This window comes from Muntiacus reevesi, chromosome 3, assembly GCF_963930625.1.
Source record: "Muntiacus reevesi chromosome 3, mMunRee1.1, whole genome shotgun sequence".
Taxonomy (NCBI): Eukaryota; Metazoa; Chordata; class Mammalia; order Artiodactyla; family Cervidae; genus Muntiacus; species Muntiacus reevesi.
In genome coordinates, this window is record NC_089251.1 from 56,998,825 (window position 1) to 57,021,120 (window position 22,296).

The 22,296-nt window shown below is 50.8% G+C and overlaps 1 protein-coding gene across 6 annotated transcripts in view; it reads left to right on the plus strand.

The window, feature by feature from the left end:
- Positions 1 to 19,846, plus strand: part of PAX8 (paired box 8) — a 63,382-nt gene extending 43,536 nt beyond the window's left edge. For 2 of the 6 annotated variants that reach the window (XM_065929176.1, XM_065929175.1), the window contains 5 exons: positions 1,664 to 1,784; positions 2,217 to 2,423; positions 10,093 to 10,194; positions 17,167 to 17,253; positions 18,695 to 19,844. In XM_065929176.1, coding sequence (XP_065785248.1) covers positions 1,664 to 1,784; positions 2,217 to 2,423; positions 10,093 to 10,194; positions 17,167 to 17,253; positions 18,695 to 18,771 — 594 coding nt within the window. In that variant the 3' untranslated portion in view covers positions 18,772 to 19,844. Of the gene's footprint in view, positions 1 to 1,663; positions 1,785 to 2,216; positions 2,424 to 10,092; positions 10,195 to 17,166; positions 17,254 to 18,694 lie in introns of all 6 variants that reach the window. The other 4 variants (XM_065929174.1, XM_065929177.1, XM_065929179.1 and 1 more) reach the window with 4 other exon arrangements.
- Positions 19,847 to 22,296: the final 2,450 nt, after the last annotated feature.

The window sequence follows — 22,296 nt, forward strand, 5'->3', positions numbered from 1 at the left end:
GCCTGCAATGCAGGAGACCTGGGTTCAACCCCCGGCTCGGGAAGAACCCCTGGAGAAGGGAAGGGCAACCAACCCCAGTATTCTTGCCTGGAGAATTCCACGCTCAGAGAGCCTGGTAAACTACAGTCCACAGGGTCGCAGACTGTTGGAAATGACTGAGTAACTAACACCACCAGGATATTGAGGAGGTATTTTATATCAGATCAGCATGTCCACAAGACATTTTAAACTTTTCTTATACTTTCTGGAAATCAGGCATTTTGTTCAATTTCATGAAACCAGGCTCTAAGTAAAAGCAGGAAGCCCCCCTCAGAAGGTGTAGAACCAGAGTGCCATTTAGTCAGTAATTGCTGCTACAGGATAATGGTGCCCTTGTGGTCTCCAGAGTTGACTGCAACTTCCGTAAGTGCTGGGCATGCAACCAGAAACTGCTGTGGCTCCTTGGAGAACCCAGCTCAAATCACTGAAAGTGATTGCCTTTAGAGAGCTGTTATATAACCATGGAGCACAAGTCTTGATTTCAGTTTTTGCACACTGGTTCACAGAGCACATTGGTGACATGTGTGATCCGCATGTGGGCAGCAGAGGTGTGTGCTGTTTCCTGGCCTGGTGGGAGGGTATCATGATGAGGTGTGATGTATCCTTGCCTTTAATTGAACAAATTCTTGGAAGAAGCATTGGAGGAGATGGCCCACTCATGTCAGGGGAGGCTCAGTGAAGTCTAAAATGAGGTTCACAAAGAAAACCCCCAGGGGTACTTGATAAAGAATTTTTAAACAAAAGTAACCACAAATATCATCTTCAAGCTGAATGTGCACATTTATATTTGCTTGGATACGGAGAGAGAGGGGAGAAGTCTACCTATTTTGCTTGGGTGTCAGGTCTGTCCTTTTACTGAAGGAGAGAGCGCAGGGGTCAGGATCAGATGTCCTTGATTTAGACTCCATTTCATACTCACCTAGGACATTCTCCTCTCTGGTCTTCAGGCTCTCAGCATCTCAGACATAATATTGCTTGCCCACATCACATGGCTGTTGGGAGCAATGGATCAGGATAATACAGGCAACGTCTAATGCCTGCTCTCTTTACATGTAAGATGTGGTCATGATGTTATCCACCACAGAGCAGTGGTTGAGAACATAGGTCCTAGAGTCAGACCAGGGGAGTGTGGCTTCTGTGGGGGTGTGAGAAGTGTCTGGACCAGCTCTGTGCCTATGTTTCCCATCTGGAGAATATTTTAATGAAAGGAGGAGATCACCCTGAACAGTCCCACCTGCTAACTGCCCCAGCCCTGCATCTTGCTCTCCGTGGGCCCAGACAGGGTGAGGAAACCAGGAAGAAGCCCAGCATCCAGCCAGGGCGTGGTCCTTGGAAGGACCCACTCTCTTCTGTGTCTGGCGCTGTTGCCACCAGCCAGCCTTGAATTCCAGAGCTGCCAGAGGGCGAGTTCTGCCCCTAGAACTGGGAGAAAAACAGAAGGACTGTGAGTCAGAGCATAAGAACTGATTAAACAGACTAAGTGGAGTCAAGACTGAGCGGGAAGAGGGGACAGAGGAAGGGGGTATTTTCTAGGGGGAGCCGGCTGGCGGGGATGAGGGCGGGTCTTTAAAAGGAGAGCCTGCTGCCCACAGCCTCTGTGCAATCACTTCTTCTTGTTCCCCAGGGTCTTTACCCGCTGCCCTTGCTCAACAGCGCCCTGGACGACGGGAAGGCCACCCTGACCCCCTCCAATACACCCTTGGGGCGCAACCTCTCGACTCATCAGACCTACCCCGTGGTGGCAGGTACGATGCCCAGAATCTCCTGGGCCATGCGGGGGCAGGCTGGCGGGCAGAGCTGGCTGGTGGAGAGGAGGAAGGTGTTAGGGCCCTGGGCCTGGAGAGGAGAGAGGGACTCTGCTGGCCGGTCAGCAGGTGGGTCGAGAGGGTCTCGCCTTCTATCCTCGGCCCTTTCTCCGCCTGCCCCCCAGCGCGGGGCACACGCAACCTGCGTCTACACTCACAGAGGCACGGCAGGAAGCAGAAGTGCCCTCTCACCTCCTCCCCCCACCTGAGTGACACCGCGTAGCCCCGCCCACTCCCCACGCCCCGCCTCAGGGAGGAGCCCGCCCGCGCCTCGCCGCCCCGCCCCTCCCGCATCTCATGGCTTGGTTTGTGCATGTTCCCGCCCCACCATCTCACACCCCTCTCTCCTTGTTGTCTCCCTCCCTCCGGCAGATCCTCATTCACCCTTCGCCATAAAGCAGGAAACCCCCGAGGTGTCCAGTTCTAGCTCCACCCCTTCCTCTTTATCTAGCTCCGTCTTTTTGGATCTGCAGCAAGTCGGCTCCGGGGTCCCAGCCGGTGCCTCGGTCCCGCCCTTCAATGCCTTTCCCCATGCTGCCTCCGTGTACGGGCAGTTCACGGGCCAGGCCCTCCTCTCAGGTACGACAGGGAGGTCCCGGGCCCCACAGCCATCGCGGGGGGCGGGAGGGGGAGTCCTCACGGCCGGCCGCCAGTTCCCTACTTTGGGTCTAGCCCCTACTCTCTCCCCGAGTCCTCTCCACCATCATCCTCTTCCCTCATTCCTCAGGCCACTTTTGGGGGCGCCAGGATGCGGTCCTCCATGCCTGCAGAGTCAGGCCGTGGGAGGGACAGGCACTCTGGGGGGTACTTGGAAGTGGGGGTGCCTGATGGATTTCCAAAACCTTGCCCCAAAGCCCCATGACAGTGCCAGAACCCTAAGACCGGGAGCCAGACTCAGTAAAGCCCCAAACCCTTGGTCTGGGTAAAAAATGCAAAAGAAGAAAAAAAGAAAACTCTGGAGGGAGAAAGGCATTGGCTTTGGGGGCCAAATTCTGGATCAAATTTCTAAGAATGGAGGGTCAGTCCCAATTGGGTTCCCATAGTGTAACTCTCGTGTCCCTAGCTTAAGTGTTTCTCTTGGAGGACACTCAGGCAGAGTGACTCACCAACCCAAGAGATGGGGAACCAGGGACTTTTCATCAAGACCCTTATCCAACTCAAGGCTGGAAGCACCTTAGGGACATTTAGTTTAAATCTCTCCTTACACTGGTGGGCAACAGGCCCAGGCAGAAAGACTCGGCCAAAATCCCTGAATAGGAACATGGTGACATGTCAGCTTGCATGCACACTGTGGATCAGATCCCAGCAGAGCTGAGTCTCCCTGGCAGAAAGACATTGGCCCGTCCAGGCAAACTCTGAGCAGTGGCTGAAAAAGTCAGAGGTGTTTGGCTAGGCAGGGAGAAGGCCAGAGGTGGAGTGAGGGAGGAAACAGAGACCCATAACAGTCTTCAGATATTTGAAAGGCGGCCACAGAGATGAGACTATTTCAGAAGTGGGTCCAAGGCATTGAACCAGGACCCAGGGAAGAAGCCAGGAGTGGGCCAGGCCTTCTGGACCAGTAGTTTTCAAGCTTGCTGGGCCTCACAGCACTCTCTTGAAAGGAAAAGTTTTGACAGAAGCCAGGTATCCAGACCAAATGAAGAGCTGCTCTGTCTGAAGTAGGGGCTCTCTGCCCAGGGAAAGCCCTTGCACTTGAAAATCACTGCATCATAAGAATCAGACCTCTGCCCACCCAGAGGGACCTCAAGGTCATCTTATTCAAGTCCATTGACCCTTCCTTATAACTGTCTCTACATTTTATGTCTGTCTGGCACCTAAGACTTTTTTTTTTCCCCTCTGTGCATCCCCGTGTCTAATGAGGGAGGACCTCTTAGGGGAGGTGGGCACAGAGGTAGAGGGTTCATAAAGGAAGCCCAGCGTGTGGGCAGAGAGGCAGTGATGAAGGATCTGAAGCAAGGAGGAAAGTGTTGACTCAGTGCAGAATTTCAAAAGAGGGTGAAGTCAGCGGAGATGGGTCATTTGTTTTGACCAAAGTGATTAAAGAAGAAAAGTCTGTGAGCTGAGTGAAGTGATGTCAACCAGAGAAAATGGGACAGGGTTAGGAGGGGAGAGAGGAGGGGGAGAGTCAAGGAAACTTAAATTCAGTGTTTGGGGGGGAAGGGCCCAGTTACTGGGCACCACTGTCTGCCTGTGTGTCTGATGGGCGGTGGCCAGGAGGGCTGAGAAGAGGCAGGTTAGGGATGATGGTGTGGGTGAAGCATGTGGTGTGGGGGAGCAGTTCTTCACTTCCTGGGAATTGTGAAGAGGCTGGGCAGGATCAGCCAGAGAGGAACAAGAAGGACCCAGGGCAGTGGGAAGCAGATATGTCAGAGCACAGACCTGGGCATTGGTGTGAAGTGTGGTTGAAACAGCCCAGTGCAGAGTCCCTACTCTCAAACCCCTCCCCCACTTTCTCCCCTCCCTTAAGGGCTTCAAGCACCTCCAGACAACATGCAATCAAATCAGGGGTGATGCTTCCAGCTTCTACGAGCTCTTAGTTTAACAGACATGCCCTGTGTCCATTGTCCATGCAGGACTGGGAGGTCTTCCCTGCATGGGGCAAAGCAGCAGGCAGCAGACACGCAGTGGTCATTCAGGTGGGGGGCCCCCAGAGACAGACCCTGGTGAGGCTGATGTGCAGGGTGTGACCCCCGTGAAGGCTGTGGAGCCCAGCCTGAGGATGGAGGAGGAGGCACAGAGGCAGGGGCTCTGGGAAGAGCAAGCAGGGCCCAGGCTTGGAGAGGCTTGGTCTAGATGGTTCCTGAGAGCAGGAAGCAAGTAAAGGCCATAGTCCACAGAACTGGGCCTGCCCCGTGACTCAGCACAGGGGTTCAGGATGGCTAGTGTCCATGCTGAGCTTAGGTGGGGCCTGGAGCTCCTGAAAGACTGTCCCCTTGCAACCTCCAATCAAGATTGAACCTAAATGCCTACCATGTGGCTGAGCCAGAGTGAGCAGACTGGGGAGACGGGGTAGGAAGAAACCAGATTAGGAAGGGAATAATTTGGAACTTCCTTGAAGATCCAGTGATTAAAACTCCACGATTTCACTGCTGTAGGCCCAGGTTCAATCCCTGGTCAGGAAACTAAGACCCCATAAACCATGGGCACCATGGCCAAAAAAAAGGGAAGCGAATGATATCAAGAGTCTGGGGGCTGGAAACCTATGCAAGGGAGCAAGAGATTGATTTGGAAGAATAAAAAAGAAAGCCGAGACCAAATTAATGCAAGGTAATGATGCTGCAGACAGGGGAGAGGATGAAGGACTAGGTAAATTTTCATTCCATAATCATCGCCTACCTGAACACCCTCCTCAGCTCTCCTCCTCTGAGTAGCTACCTATGGACTGGACCCTGCCTACCACCTCCCACCAGGTCTTTGCCTGCCTCAGAGTCCCCACCAGGTCAAGTTCTCCCCAGCCCAGCCTCTCTGCTAATGCGATGTCCAGGATGGTTTTTTCTGGGTCTCAGCTTCTCCCTAATCAGCCAAGAAAAAAGAAATCTCAGGGTTTGGGAGACAGGAGGATTGCCCCTAAATGCTCCTCTCAGATGCCCCAATCTAGGGTCCTAGTGCACTGACCGGGAGCAATACTGATGCTGTCCTTGTCCTGTCTGTTCCCCAGCTGACTCCAGCTCAGCTGTTGAGGAAGCCCTGACTTTGGCTTTATCATCAAAGAGTCCGTTACCCGCCTCCATCCTTCTGTGCAAAATTATATTTAATCCTGCCAAAGAGATTTCTGAATTGCCATAAATTCTCCTTGCTATCAGAGTGAGATAAGGAGTTGAAAAGAGGTCACATAAAGGGCGGACATCAAAGGAGCTGATAAATGGTCTGAAATCACCTCTACCTTCAGAATTCCCCTGGTTTTCTGATGCTGGTCTCTACCGATACGTGGGATATTTACCAACATTTCTGTGGTGCTAGTGTTTTCTTGTGGAACCTGACTTCCCAGGCATTTAATATCCAACTTTGTCTACATCAGCTTCTTTTCACATGAATACGTATATATGTGTATATATAATTTATTTATTTTATGTGGCTGTACGGGGTCTTTGTTACTGTGCATGTGATTTCTCTAGTTGGGGAGAGTGGGGACCACTCTCTAGTTGTGATGCGCAGGCTTCTCACTGCGGTGGCTTCTCTTGTTGTGGAGCTGTAGGCACACAGGCTTCAGTAGCTGCAGCTTCCTGGCCCTAGAACATAGGCTCAGTAGTTGTGATGCACATGCTTAGTTGCTCCAAGGTATGTGGGTTCTTCCCAGACCAGGGATTGAACTCATGTCCCCTGTATTGGCAGGTAAATTCTTATCCACTGGACCACCAGGGAAGTCCTACATCAGCTTCTTAAAAATAGAACTATTTTGAAAATATATTTGAGTGCAGAAGAGACGGAATTACAAACCAAAGATAAACTTATGGTGAAGAGCCTTAAAAATCAATTAAGTCCAGAAAATAGGTTGTGAAGGCATGCCTCCACCTTATGGCTTCTGTGGTTTCATTTCTAAGAAGGTTGTAAAGTTCTTGGCTTTGGGGGAAGAAACCAAATATTTAAGGAATTGAAGCAGAGTCCTGGGGCTTCCCAGGTAGCACTAATGGTAAAGAATCTGCCTGCAGTGCAGGAGACACAGGTTCAAACACTGGGTTGGAAAGATCCCTTGGAGAAGGGAATGGCAACCCTCTCCAGTATTCTTCTCTGGGAAATCCCATGGACAGAGGAGCCTGGTAGGCTACAGTCCATGGGGTCACAAAGAGTCAGACATGACTGAGCCACTAACACTTTCACTCTTTCCTGGGGACTAATGGAAAAGTTGAGGGTGAAGGGTGTCCTGAAGACAATCTCAGCCAGCTTTTCAAGGGGGCCAAGTTTCAGGGGAGGAAGCCTCCAGGAGTTGACGCTCCAGCATCTGACTCAGATACCTCTGTCCCACTGAGAGAAATTTAGGTGACTGAGAAGAAATGAAGATTAAAAATCGCAGAATACACGGGAGTAAAGCTGATGAAATTCAATTTCCAAGAGCATTTTAGGGGCTAGTTCTCATGGGATGGGACTGAGGGGGACAACTGTGACTACATTAAATTGTGACTTAAGGAGAGCTTGTGTCCTGGTGTGTCCCCTGAGCTGTAGAGCTTAAGAAGCAGCAGGACCTGGTGATGGAAAAGGACAAGAAGAGAGTAACATGAGAAGGGGAAATGTGAGAATACAGGGAGCCCCAGAGAGCACCTAGGCTAATAATAGCGAATAGGTGGTCTGAGAGCCCATACTTACCCCCAGCCCCAGTCATAGCAGACATGGATGCAGCCTCAGAATCCTTCTCAACACAGTGCAACAGGAAGCCCCCTACCAATCAATCAAGTATTCATTTAGGTGAACCCAGTGTACAATCTCTCATCTAACCGAGCTCTTCATAAGAGAGATGAGAAGATGCCGGTCAGGGAAATTAAATACTGTCCTCCCTGGCCACAATCTAGACCTAGATGTCTGTCTGTCCATCTCTCGGAAGTAGGGAGGGAAGAGGAAAGGGAAAAGGCTTCAGGCCTGAATTAGCTATCACCCTCTTCCATCACTCTCCTACTCATGTCACATCCACCCTCTGTCCTCAATCTGCCCACATAGATTTCATGCCACTCCTTGCTTCTTGTGGGCTGTGGTACCAGGGGCTTCATCCAAGGGTCAAAGGGGTTGAGTCTGAGAGCTGATCGTATTGCAGTCTTTTTCGAAGAAAGATCCGATTTTCTACCTGTGTCCCCTTCTCCTTCTCATTATACTGAAGTTCCCCTTCTCTCGCCTGTGTTGCCAAGTCCTCATTTGTTCAGGCCTGTGTCAAGTGACCTGAACGCATCTGTCAAATTCAAGCGGGTTCCACTCTGTTTGGTCCAGCACCAACCACTGCCAGACAGTATGCTCAAAACAAATTAGGAACTTAGGGGGTGGTGTTTATTTTTTACCAAAACATTCACACAGCCTTGAACCATGAACACCAATAGCTCTTTCCAATAGGATTTATTCTGTAAAGTTTCCCTTGGCATGTAATAATTTATAGAATGTGTCCATTTCATGAATCAGTGTGCACCTGTGACATGAAACTTCGACTCTGAATGATGCTGATAACATGATGGTAATAGTAATAAGGTGTATATGGCTACTCTCATTTATTTATTTATTTTTTTCCCCATTTTACACGTGAAGAAGCTGAGGCTTGGGGCATGTTGGTGGCTGGTCTATGGACACTTGGAAAATTCGTTGTAGAAGCAGAATGAGGACTCTGATTTCTGGACCCTTCCCTCTAGAGGAAGGGTGGAAGTCCAGGAGGCCTGGTCTTGTCTGTTGAGTCCCCTGGACTTGGCTCCAGTACCCCTCCCAGTCTATCCTCCCTTGACTTAGCGCCTAGCCTTGCTAATTTACATTCTTGCTTACTGCTGTATCCCCAAGTGCTTCTTAAAGTGCCCAGGATATCAGGATTAATCAATATTTGTCAAATGAATGAATTGTCTTCAAGGAATCTCTAGAAATAGAGGTAAGGAGGCAGTTACTGTTGTATTGACAACTTACAGGGTTCCCTGAGAGGTACCTTCTCTTCTACTGTTGCTAGGCACCCTCTAGAGGGCCTGACACAAGAAGGACCCCAGGGGTGGGGGTGGGGGACTAATGGAGGGAAAACAGTGCCGTGGGGGTGTGGACTTGGTAATCTGGTTGACAGAGGCTCACAGGGAATCCATGTGAGTCCTAGGAGAAAAGGCAGCCCCCAGTGTGGAAAGAGGTAAAGGCATTTTGGTAAAATGGTGATAATCTAATCAAGTGATTCTCATTCAGAGGTGACTTTGCCACCCTGGGTCATGTGGCAGTATCTGGAGACATTCCATGTTGTCGCACTGGGTGGGAACTGTTACTGGCATCTAGAGGGTAGACCCCAGGGATGCTGTCCAACATCCTGTAATGCACAAGAAAGCCTCCCCTGCAACCCCCCACCACGGAAAATTATCTGGCCCCAAGTGTCAACGGGGATGAGGTTGGGAAACCTCCTACCTCATATACATCACCAAGAACTCGGACAACCAGATAATTTCATCATCAAACGGGGGTGTTTTGAGAGGGAAGAGAGTGAAATGTGTGTTCTTTGTAAATATGCTGGCACAGTATTCATATCTAGTCAGATTGGGATGTCTTGTCACCTGGTCAAGAATCCTAGGGTGAGAGAGGATCTTGTGGGTCTCCCAGACAGGGGGCCATGAAAGAAGGGACATGGGTGGGAGGAGGATTGTGGTTGTTGTACATGATGTGGATGGAGAGAAATCACCAAGTTAAATGGGGTCTCCAGAATGGGATGACTTGACTACTGATGGAGAGGAGAGGCAGAGCCAGGACATCAGAACTTCACAGAGCATCCTCCATGTCACCAAGGCCAGAATATTTCCCACAAATTATAGATAAACAAAGACAGGGATACTTGACTGTTTTGCTGAAAATAGTTCTTTTCAAGAATGGCATGGATAGATGTCAGTGATTCACAGGCTTGTGTAAACATTGCCTGTCAACCCACATCTCCTTTCCAGGTCAGGAATAGGCAACATGTTTCATGTCCCTTGTAGCTCTGATAGGTTATATCCACCCTTAAAGCCAGGTTGAGGAGCAGAAACCCCATTCTGGCTCAGAGGCAAAGAGTGTGATGATTGATTGGCAATGTCTGCCACAGGTCCAGAAAAGGACAGTGATGGGCCAATGGGCCGCCCTTTGCCATCCCTTCACAGGGCCTTGTCCTTGGTTCTCCTGGGAGCTGGGGCTGAAAGGGTGTGAGCTCTAAGTCCAGTGGCCTCTAATGTGTTTATTACAGCCCACTGTGCTGGCTGCTATGTGAATGCCACAGGGGACCACAAAGACCTGGAAGACATAGCCCCCAGCCTCCCTCCAATACCACGACATCATTATGGATGACTAAGATTCTTGTAAATAAAATCATGGGAGGATAGGGAATAATAGAGGCGTGCAATAGTCAGGCCTCCCCTACATGGTGGAGCCTGTGGCCTGGGAAGGCCCACTGAGTAGGGAGAAGCTTGGGCTCAGAGAAGGAGAGGGGAGGGAGGAAGTGGGTCCAGAGAATGGTTTGGGAGAGAGTGGGAGTGGCAGAGGGCAGGCTTGCGGAGCCTCTGGGGAGCAAGACAATAAGTACAGGAGACCACAGTGGCCCGCCTGATAATGCTTTGCTGTATTTTTTCAGGGCGAGAGATGGTGGGCCCCACGCTGCCTGGATACCCACCCCACATCCCCACCAGTGGACAGGGCAGCTATGCCTCTTCTGCCATCGCAGGCATGGTGGCAGGTAAGGGGTGGGGCTGGGCAGGAGGCGAAACATTGTAAAGAGGAAGTGGTAGCCATCGGTGGAGCAAGAGGGTACAGGAAGTAGGGTGTGCCCCATGCATAGACTTTCCAAAGGACACTGAAGGGTGGACCGAGGGATGCAACTCCTTGTTAACACCCGGAGAAAAGACTCCAGTACAGTCCTGGCCCCTTAACTCTCCCTCCAGTTCAGCCCCCTTCTTCCCAGAGACTCCCTCTTTCCCATCATGACAAAAAGGGAGAGGCTGAGACAGACTAACATTCAAATTGGAGCTCTGCCATTTCTTCCAGTGATTCAGTAAGCCTTCATAGAGAGTCCTCTGGGAGCCATTGGAACAATGGAGGTAAACCTAAGCCCAGCTCTTAAGCACCCCGTGGTCTCCCAGTTATTTACCTCTGATGAATCCTGGTTTACCCTTTCTGAAAAATATGAATGTGAATGGTGTTGGTGATGATGACGATGAAAATGGTTGAAATATATCCTTCACACCTCACATTCATTCAACGCTGCACAGTCAGGAGCCATGGCTTGAGTATTCCAAAAGTACTAGAGTGTGAGATGAGCAGAGAGTATGTCTCCATTGTCACTTGGACAGTTCTGGAATCCTCCCCAACAGTCCTGGGGGTCTCTGTCTGACCGGATGATCATCACCCAGCAGTGACCCGGGGTATCAAGGTCTGGACAAGTGAGAACAATGGGAGTTTCTCTGGGTGCATCTCATTCTTTTCGGAACCCTACAGGGAGAACCTCAGAATGGATAGGGTAGAATAGAGCCATATGCATAGGGTCCCTGGTGGCTCCGGACAGTAAAGAATCTGCCTGCAGTGCAGGAGACCTGGGTTCAATCCCTGCGTGGAGAAGGGAATGGCTACCCACTCCACTATTCTTGCCTGGAGAATTCCATGAACAGAGGAGCCTCGAGGGCTACAGTGCATAGGGTCGCAAAGAGTCAGACCTGACTGAGCAACTGACACTTTCAGAGCCATTTGCACTGCCCAGAGAGGTCTGAGGACCTGGCGCTATTGGAAGGGGCTCTGAATCAGGACATCTGTGACCCCCCTTCTCCCCACCAGCCTACCTGCCTCTGGACTCCAGAGACTCAAGGCCTTCACCCAGGCCTGCTTCCCCTCCCCCGCCGGCAGGGGTTATTCTTTACCAGCCACCCACTGTGGGTGCCCTGTGCGAGGCAGGTGGGCTGGGCGCTCCTGGGCAGAGGGAGGGGACGGAGGAGCGAGGGAGGGAAGGAGGCTCTGGGCTCCCTGGGAACCCGCTGAGCTGGCACTTGTTGCTGCCTGGTTACCGTGGCGATGTGCTTAATGCAGCGTTGAAAATACAGAATACTGACTCCTCTCTCCCTCCTGGCCCCAGACTCCCTCCCTCCCTCCCTTCCTCTTCTGGAGCGTGAAATGAGATTGGTCAAGATAAAAAAGGAAAAGATTCGGTTATTTTTTTAAGAGTGTGGATAATGGGGCCTCTCAATCACAATCCCAGGCTCCAGTCGGTGCCCCCATCCCCCTTCCAACCTCTCCACCTTTCCCTGCCGCCTGCTTAGAGGAGGAGGAAGAGACAGAAAGCCCAGGGCTTTTCTCTTAATTATGAATCATTTCCCGGGGGCAGGCCCAGGGCACAGGGTTCCTGGGGCCCAGAGTCTGACCTGTGAGGTAGTTGGAAGGCTGGGGCCTCTCATCAAAGTCCCCCAGGTTGTTTCTCTAAAGACCTCATCCTGAGTGGGTGTTGCAGAAAAAAAAAATAATAATAACACAAGTACACCATGGACTACAAGTGAATTCCAAGATGGGGTTTGCCTGGCAAAGTGGATGGGCACCCAGTAAGTTTCATGCAAATCAGTTTTTAGAAAATGCAGTGTTATTTAAATGCATCCCTAGGTTCCTAGTAACTCGGTGGTGCAAATGAATTCTTAAGGAATTTTTTTGGTAGAAAAAGTATTTGTCCATTTCTTACCAGTGGGTACAATCTCCTGATTGATTGAAGGGGGATTTCTTCCACTAAAATCAAAACTTCATTGAGCACCTACTGTGTGCTAGATAGATACAAAATGCTATCAGCAAGGCATGCCAGTGACAGTCTTCAGTCAGTTGTAGAAGGACAGGAGATCGTTTCTTTGCATTTGCTGGGTGCCTGGCCATTCACAAGTATAAGTTTATTTCTCTTTGAATCCTTAGCATAAGACTGGAGCATTGATATAATCTCAGGTTTATGTATATAAGGAATCAAGCTTAGAAAAGCAAAGTGGTGTGCTTGGGGATCATAATCATACTAAGTGGCTGGGTTGTTCAAACACTATTTTTTGATTTTCAAATCTTGCGTTCTTTCTGCTACACCACGCTGCCTCCCATCACATCAGAAGTAACAACACGAGCTATAAGACAGCAACGCAGGAATAAGACCAGGGCATGGATTTCTCTTGTCCATTCATCTTCTGTTTTCCCTTCTAATTGTTGTTGTTGCTGTTCCTGCCCCATTGATACTGTTAATGGCCCTTTTATCAGCTTTGGAGCCGATCAACAACTCTGATAGATGGATACACCCCTCTATCTCTCCATCTTTCCATATATCCATCTTTTCACACATTTTCCCATATATCCATGCATATTCATATCCATCCTTCCATCATTCTATCATTCAGTCTTCTATTCATCTTTCCTTTATCCATCCTTTCTTCCATCTACCCATTTTTCTATTCATGCATCCATCCATTCATCTATTCACCCATCTTTCCATTCATCCATCCATACTTCAATTCATTCATCCATTCTTCTATCAATTCAACCTTCTATTCATCTTTTCTTCACCCATTCTTTCTCCCATCCATCCATTCATCTGTCTTCCATCATCTGTCCATCCTTCAGTTCATCTATTCAACCTTTTATCCTTCTATTCATCCTTCCATGCACCTTTTCATACATCTATCCTTTCTTTTATCCATTATCCATACTTCTGTCATCCACCCTTTCAACCATCCTTGCGTCCTTCCATCCATTTTACCACTTTTCACTTAACAAATAGGAGTTGAGATTCTCTGTTATGGGATGCAGTGACCAAGCCAGATCCATCTGTTTATGGAGCTTACAGCCTAACAGTGGAGAAAAAAGTATAGTAAACAAGTCAAGGAATGAATCAACAAGATAATTTCAGATAGCAATAAGCTCTGGTTCTGACAATAAAATGGGATGATGTAATAAAGAGCTGCAGGGAGAGAAGATAACTACTTTAGATTGGGTGATCAGGAGAGACCTCTCTGAGAAGGTGTTCAGAGTGGTCAACCAAGTGATAAACTGGGGCAGACCATCTCCAGCCCAAAAGAACAGCAAGTGCAAAGGCCCTAAGGTAGGAACTAGTAGTGTAGCATGATCACACGTGGGAAGAGTGTGAGTATAACTGAGAACAGTGAGTGAGCGGGAAAAGCACTACAGAATGAAGAGATATTGGTGGGGGGGAGGTGGGGGGTCACATTTTAAGAGTACCTGGGTCACTGGGAAATCAGATGGTAGACAGTCAGAAGAGGACACCTAGAGACCAGTTAAGGGAGGGACAATTGCAGTGGTTGATACAGGACATGGCAGTGGCATGCACCAGGGAAGTAGAAGGAGGAGAAAAGAGACATTGAGGATGTAATGTATTTTGGTGGTGGAGCCAATAGCACTTACTAGTGAATTGGCCATAGGGGTTTAATGACAGAGAAAACAAGGATAAGTCCCTGGTTTGAGGTTTGGGAATAGGCATGGGTGGTGGCGGCAAGTATTATATGGGAGATCAGAAGAGGAAACGGTAGAGTATTTGGCATATGGAAGTCAAGGATTCTATTGGGCCATATTAGGATTGAGACATCTCCTAGATTACCAGTTTAATACATCAGTAGGCACATGATGTATATCTATAGTCAGGAAAGACTAGGGCATACATTTCAGCCATTGTGCAGAACTGTTATTTAATGCTTAAGGGATTATGCAAGGTCACCAGAAAGAGGATGTAGATGGAAAATCACAGAAGGCTCACAAACCAAGCTCTGGGGTCCTTCGACATTTAGAGACATAGCAGAGAAGGAACCAACAAGGCAAGAGAGCAGGAAAGGCCAGTGGGTTAGGTGGCAAACCAGGGGAATTGGCGCCATGAAATCCAAAGGCAGGGAGGGAGTGATGAACTGAATCAGAGTCAGCCAAGTGACCTTTGGAGTGATCGGGTAGAGGTTGTAAGGATTTGAAGGGATCAGCGTTGGCCTGACTGGAGGGGGGATGAGGAGGTGAGGGCAGAGACCGTGGAGCAGAGAAGGGCTGCGAGCTGCAGAGGAATGTGGGCTAAGAAGAGGATTTTTAAAAGAGAAAATAGCAGAGCCTGTTGGCTGGCTAGGGGAATGATGAATTGGAAAGGGAGATGTTGATGAAGAGTGAAGAGAAGGGATAAATTATGAGGGCCCAATCCATGGAAAGATGAGTGGGGTAGGATGCAGAGCAAAGAGGATAGGTTGGCCTTTCATGAGAGCGAGGACATTTCATCTGCCGTGGGTGAAGGTGGGTTGATGGATCTGGTGTGAAAGGATGCTGCACCTAGGGGTGTACCACCTCCTCAGCCCCATCCTCTCCTCCAACTACTATGTGACCAAAGCACATAGGTACCCTGTAAGTGTGTGTTGGACAAATGAATGAGTGAGCGAGTGAGTGGATGCATGAATAAGCGACACAGTGAGGGGCAAGCACATTGGATTTTCCACCTTTCTTCTTGTCCTTTGGAGTTGGCTGAGGTTGGCATCGGCTGGGGTAGGGTCAAGGCCTGAGAGCATTGCAAAGGTATAATTGGCTTTCTCCAAGGGTGCACTGAAACCAAGGAGGTGTGGGGGACACCAGCAGATCACACTGTGAATACAAGAAGGTGCAGTGGAGTGGGCACTGGAGGCCAGGGTCCTAGCAGGTTCTAGGGGAACATGTGGCCTGGGGCGAATGCCTTTCCCTCTCTGGGCTGTAGTTTCTTCATTTGTGAAATGAATGGTTGGATGAGGTCATTTCTTAGTTTCTTTCTTTCTGTTTTTAATCCCTTGGCGTTTTTTCCTCCCTCCTTTCTCTTCCATGTATTTGTTGTTCACCTGACCTGTGTTAGATTAATCCCTGTCCCCTAATGAACTCCCTGTGTTACTACCTGTCACTAATGCCCTGGACAAGGACCCAGAAGCCTTCCTCTCCTTCAGGCTCTTCCTCCTCGCTTCCATTCCTCCTGTACAATTGCCTACATCTCTGGCAGGAAAGCAGCCCCCACTGACCCCAACTCAGGCTTTACCACTGGTTGGATGATGGATGTGGGGCTCTAGTGAGCTTTATTTTTGTGCCTGCCTAATGGGGAAATCATAAATGCTGGCATTCCTTGCCTGCTTCTTCTGTTCCAAGAGTGGTACCATAAGCATTTGATGTATGTTATCGAATTGAATCTTCCCCACAACCCCATGAGATAGGGGCAGTAATCTGCCCCGTTTGACAGATAAGGAAACTAAGGCTCAGAGGAGCTCAGTGACTTGTCCAAGGTTGCACAACTCGGAAGTGGGGCACAGAGATTTGGCTCCAGGCAGGCTGGTTCCAGAGCTAGGCAGCTTCGAGCCCCACTCCCAGAATCTGGGGATGAGTTCAGGAGCCAAAGAAGGCACTTGACTTGTAACAGCAGATGAGATTCTGGAAGGCGGTGTGGACATTCATTGGAGTTCAGGATTGGTGGGAACCTGGCTTTGTGGATGGAACTGTCTCCCAAGTACATAAATGGATGATCTAGAATTTCGAGTGAAGACCTCTTAGGTCAACTTCTCCTCTGCCATTTCCCATCTGTGGGATTTGAGGCTAACTCCTTACTCATGCTGCACTCCAGTTTCCTCTTCTATAAATTGGCGCTATTGATGGGCTCCTCCCAGCTGTAAGAATAAAGTGTGGGAAAGTGCTTTGTGAACCTTAAGCTCTGAGTTCCAACAGTAATTGCTGTGGTCTGCTTTGTTATTTAAGGGAATTCTTAAGTCATTTTTTTTTGGTAAGTAATTCTAGTGAGGTCAAGAATCCACTCACAGAAACAGGTGATCTGATTTGCTTTGTGTAAGTCGTGTGCTGAGTTTTCTTCAAGTGGCAGGTTTGAGATGGGACAAGAGTCTCTTCAGAGGAAGTCTCAGGACGCACATGCTCTCCAGGCCCCTCCCCTCTCTGCCTTTCATCCTCTGCACCTATCCCCAACCAGACACACTCACACTCACACACTCTTACCTCCCTAACAAAGCATATTGAAGGAGGCTACAAAGAACCCACCTGCCAATACTGGAGACCATGAGTTGGAAAGATCCCCTGGGGAAAGAAATAGCAACCACTCCAGTATTTTTGCCTGGAAAATCCTATGGACAGAGAAGCCTGGCAGGCTGCAGTCCATGGGGTCGCAAGAGTCAGACACGACCTAGTGATTAAACAACAACAGCACAGTGTATACTCCCTTGAGTCCTTCCTTGACCACTAACCTCTCTCACTCATATTGACCCCTCCCAGAAAGACCTTTCTACAGAAGGTCCAGACAGCATCAGAAAAGGTTAGAACCTGGCACCTTGAGTCACAGCACAGCTTTCAAACTCCACCAAACCCTGCAGCTGTGTGAACTACAGACCCCCCAAGACTCTGTTTCCTCATCTGGAAAATGGGCATCATAATAACATCTACCTCCTGGGGCTCCTGTGAGAGCTGATCGTGTCAGGGCGGTACCCCCAGTCCCTGACGGAAAAGGCACTATCCCCCAAAGGAATGCAGATGGAGGGGCCTCCAAAGGGCTCTTGGAGGGGTCTCCTGAGCTCCCACTGTCCCTGCCCTGGCTCCGCCTGTCCCCCAGGGCTCGCTCTGTGTCCACCCTGCAGACCCTTATCCCCCAGCCCCAGCCCTCAGGCCGCGAATCCACCTCACGGGTCTCCTACCTGTGTGCCTCCCACAGGAAGCGAATACTCTGGCAACGCCTACGGCCACACCCCCTACTCCTCCTACAGCGAGGCCTGGCGCTTCCCCAACTCCAGCTTACTGAGTAAGTTGCCTCTGGGGCCTTCTCAGGCCCTCCACTATGCAGGGTGGGTGGGGGTGCTTGGTTGGACCAAAGTGGTCCGAGAGCTGGGAATCCCCAGTTCAATGGAGGGCCTGGAGAGACAGATGTTATCCATAATCCGAGCAGGTCAGGGAAAAGGCAGGGTACCAAGTTGTCTGGGGGGAGAGGCAGAGGGGAGACGTCTGGGCATCACTCACTTCTCTATCCTGAGCCCATGTCTGTGAAATCTTTGTTTTGTGTAAGATTCAAGGCTCAGGCTTTGGGAGGGTGGGTGTGGAGGGGACATCTCTGCAGGATGGACAGGCTAAGAAAGTTCCATGGGGAAGGCACGTCTCTATGCCCCTCCACATCTTGGAGGGTACCTAGGGGAGTGCCAGCAACCCTCCTGCTGGGAAGCGTGCTGATTGCAAACAGTGCCATTCTGTTGCTTTCATTAACATCTAAGTGGCTTGAAAATACTCATGATTCAGCCCCAGAGCCCTTACACAGAGACCCTCTGTTCCACCACATTTCTGATATTTGGCTTGAGATGTGGACAGCAGCCTTCAGTATGGAGGTCTAGATAATGAACTGGACTGCAGGGCTTCTCATTGGCCCCTCTACCCCTGGGCCGGGGTTGGGTTGAGAAAACAAGGAAATCAGGAAACCAAGCCCCATAAATGAATGTGAGGGATCCCACTGGAGTCTCCATGACCTGGAGGGCCTGGGAGCAAACCTGAGCCCTGTAGAAGCCGCAGCGCAGTGCAGCTGACCCCAAGGGTCTCCATTCCCAAGACCACCCCCCTCCTCCTGTTACCGCCTCATGTTCCAGGAATGACTAGGAGGCTGACTGACTTGGACTCTGTTGGCCCTGTAAGTTCAAGCCACGCTTATGTCCAGTTCAGCTTGGAAAGATGAGGGCATAGAGATGTGCCCTCCCCATGGAACTTCCCCAGGCTGTCCATCTGTGGGTGTGCAGAGCAGCCTGGAGGAGGCTCTCAAATCCACATATCCCTTGAGCAGTCAGCTTTCCATCCTAAGCTCTGATTCCTAAGACCCTCTGATCTTGTGCATTTTGGTCAAGGCCGGGGAACACCCCAGCGATCCCACAGTCAGTACTTGATTCTTCAGGGCTCCAGTCGTAACTTCTCTTTCTTGCCCTCTCTCAATGCAAGGGTGCTGAAGGTCAAAGGAATCATGGGGAGGGGAGGGGCAAGAAGCCACTGTTCTCCTTCTGGCCAGAAACTCAAAGGTGAAGCCAGAGGAGGAGGAAATAAGGGCCAGAGAGGAGTTAATCTTTGATGATCAGATAGGCCAGAGGGATCAATGATTAACTCACGCTGTCTTAAAGGTTAGCAGAGGCAGGGGGAGGCTATGGTGCAATTTTTTTCTTCTGACCGGCAGTGTTGTTGTTGTTCTTTTTTTTTTTTTTAAACTTGTCCAGGTTCCCCATATTATTACAGTTCCACATCAAGGCCGAGTGCGCCGCCCACCACCGCCACGGCCTTTGACCATCTGTAGTTGCCATGGGGACCGTGGGAGCGACCGAGCCACGGGAGGACTCAGCCTGGGACAGGCCCCCGAGAGTCACACAAAGGAATCTTTATTTATTACATGAAAAATAACCACAAATCCAGCATTGCGGCTCCCTCCCTGTGTGGTTGATTCAGTGAACCATGAGAGACAGGACGATGGTGGAGGAGACGCCACCGGTCCTCCGGGACTCCTTAATGAGGGACAAGAGTCCCAGGGGGACAGACTGTCCCTTTCCAAAGAGACAGAATCGGAGGAGAAATGTGGAGAAGAGGGCTGGAGAGGGATGGCCCTTGGGGCCCACCACGGGCTCGGGGGCACACAGAGGCGCCTCTGTGGCTCCATTGTTGACACGCTCTAGCGGCCATGGGCTGTGAGCACATCCGCCCAGCCCGCAGCCACAGTGGGTGCGAAGGCTCACCCCCTCCGCCACCCTGGGAGGCACCGCCTTCTCTACTCGGCTTGCTTGGCTCTTCCTGCTCGTCCCTCCTGGTCACGGGCTCAACCCTGGGTCCAGCCAACCAGGAGCTCCACCCGGTGGTCAAGGTGGTCAGCCGCCTGCCTTCCCCTTCCCTGCAGCTGTGAATGTACCAATTCCATCCCAGGGGCTCCCCTGCTGCGGAGGATCCACCCCTCTCCTTGGCAGCCAGACCAGCCCATTACAGCTGGAGACAGACATTCCAAAGCACCCCTCCCACCCCGCCCCGGGCTCTGGGGGGTGGGGTGCAGCCCTGCCCAGAGTAGAACCAGGCACGTAACTGGGGACCCCGCCTCCTGCTCCCAACAGCCCTGCCAAACCCACAGCTACCGAGAGACCCTGACACAACACCCCCACAGTTCCCTCTCTGGGCCCCCCAGCTCCCGCTCCCCCCCCCCCCAACCAGGCCTGACTGTAAATACTGTAAATGAGCCTCAGCTTAAGTCAAACTACCCCTTTCCCCTCAGTGTTGTTTCCCTGCCATGTCCGGCTTCTCTCCTTGACGCTTCTTTCTTTTTTAAAAGACAACCCACCATTGCCATATGACTCAATAAACCATTGCTCTTGGTCTCTGGCTTTGGGGTTGACTGGGTAGGAGGTTCCCTGGGACAGAGTTTTCTCCAGAAAACCTTAGAGCCCAGCAGCCAATGAACTCGTATTGGGGCTGCATGTTGAAAGGACCACTATTGTCCGGGAGAATCCTGACTTCGCATTCGCCCTCTGCCCCAGGGAGAGGTTCGACGCCAGGCACACCACGTACCCCAAGCTTTGATTGTTCCATCTCTGAGTCAATGAGAGCAGAAAATAAGCACATGGCCTGATGCCCGACCAATCACAGACTCCCCACAGGTGGTGGCCGCTGTTACTTACAGGAAGCCAAAGAATTAGCCAGGAAGGCTGGTGACAGATCCAGGAATAGCTCCACACGGGAGCCTGCATAAACAGCTCTTAGGATCCCTGAGGTGTGAGAGGAGGAAAGGGAGAAGACAGTTATTGGGCTCAGCCGCCTGAGAAAGTGTTGAGAGTGTCATTCGCTCAGTCATGTCCAACTCTTTGTGACCCCATGGACGGTAGCCTGCCCGGCTGCCCTATCTGTGTACTGTCCAGGCAAGCATACTGGAGTGGGTTGCCATTCCCTTCTCCAGGAGATCTTCCCGACCCAGGGATCGAACGAGGGTCTCCTGCATTGCAGGGACATTCTTTACTGTCTGAGCCACCAGGAGCAGCATGGGATCCTCACATAAATGAACCTGGGATTCGCCCTATTTTACATATGGAGAAACTGAGGATCAGAAAATAATGAAATAACTTGCCTGAGGTAGGAAGTGGTAGATTGCATCAAAACCTCTTAGCTTAAGTCCAACACTTTGGCTCAGCACCACGGGCACTCATCAGGGATGCCAGGGGTTCTAGACCTAAGGGAGATCCTGGGACTGCCCTCTGAGAGTCTGATATCTTTTGGCTTGGTTCCTAACTATTGGGTCGGCCAAAGCAAATGAACTTTTGGGCCAACCCAATATTTGGCAATATTATAGAATTTCCCAGGTGGCGCTAGTGGTAAAGCACTTGCCTGCCAATGCAGGAGATGTAAGAGGCTTGAGTTGGATCCCAGGGAAGATCTCCTGGAGGAATTAATGGCAATCCTCTCCAGTATTCGTGCCTGGAGAACCCCATGGACAGAGGAGCCTGGCAGGCTAGAGTCCACAGGGTCACAAAGAGTTGGACATTACTCAAGCGACTGCACGTGAAATATTTGGCAAGACTGGGTATTCAAGAAGCCGGGGCCAGGAAGGGGTGAGGGAGTTACTGTGGAGACTTAGAACAACCCTCTTCTGTGAAATTCCACAGAACAAGGAGGGAAATACAGTGGTGACTGCAAGGGCTGGCTCTGTCCACAAGAGGATGCTCGTCCCACCAGCTGCTGCCTGGTGTCTGTGTGGACCCTCTTCATGAAGGACCCAGCTAGAGCGGGGCCAGGGGTCGGGCCCAGGACAATGCTGACAGTTGGGCAAACAGCACCTGGGGCTGAGTCTGATGGAGGAAGGGATTCCTCAATAACCCCTCATCCCCAGGGACTCTCAGGCTGGGAGGGCAGAGACTCTGACCCCCGGGTTCTCCCAACGAAGAGGCCAGGAGTGCTCGCTGAGGATAGCATGGACAAGGTGGGCCCACGAAGAAAGCCAGTCCCGTGTCTTCCTTGTGGATCTGAGAAAAGACTTGTTATTCAATAACAGGACTTCCCTCTAGCCTCGAGCATGGCAGCAGGACTGAATCCCATTATATCTGAGGCTCTTCATGATCCCAAACCTCTGGGTTCCTGGGCTCCCCTAGATAGTCCCCACCCAGGAACCACCTTGAGTTGCTCAGTGCCCCAGGGAGTCTGCAGAGCGACCCTTTCTATTCATACCCAAACCCTCTCTGGGGACACTGGTGCCCTGCCAGCCTCTCTAAGTCCCGAATGACAGGGCTTAGACAATGAATGGTGTGCTTTTGCTGGGTGACAGTGGCTCAGCTCTCCCTTTTCTTCTCGGAGGTGAGCTGAGCCTCCCAGGATACTGCTCACAGCAGGTGTCTGTGGGCATGTGGCATAGCTCAAGTGCAGCGGGTCCCAGCCAGTACCTCTCCAGACATTGTGTACATGGTCAAACCCCAGGGCCTTAGAAAATATAGCTATCTACATGTCAGGGTCTTCTCTGGTGATTCAGATGGTAAAGATTCTGCCTGCAGTGGACACAGGAGACCCTGGAGACCCTTGTTCGATCCTTGGGTCAGAAAGATCCCCCGAAGAAGGAAATGGCAACCCACTCCAGTATTCTTACCTGGAGAATCCAATGGACAGAGGAGCCTGGTGGGCTACGATCCACAGGGTTGCAAAGAAACATGATTGAGTGTATGCATATGCACACACTTGCTGGGGGAGAGAGATGATCTGAGGTGCCCTGTCTTTGGGGGCGGTGTTGGGACAAGACGGGGAGGTACATGAGGGGGCCGTGGTGAAGAAGGAGCGTGAAGAAAAGGATGGAGGAAAGGGGTGT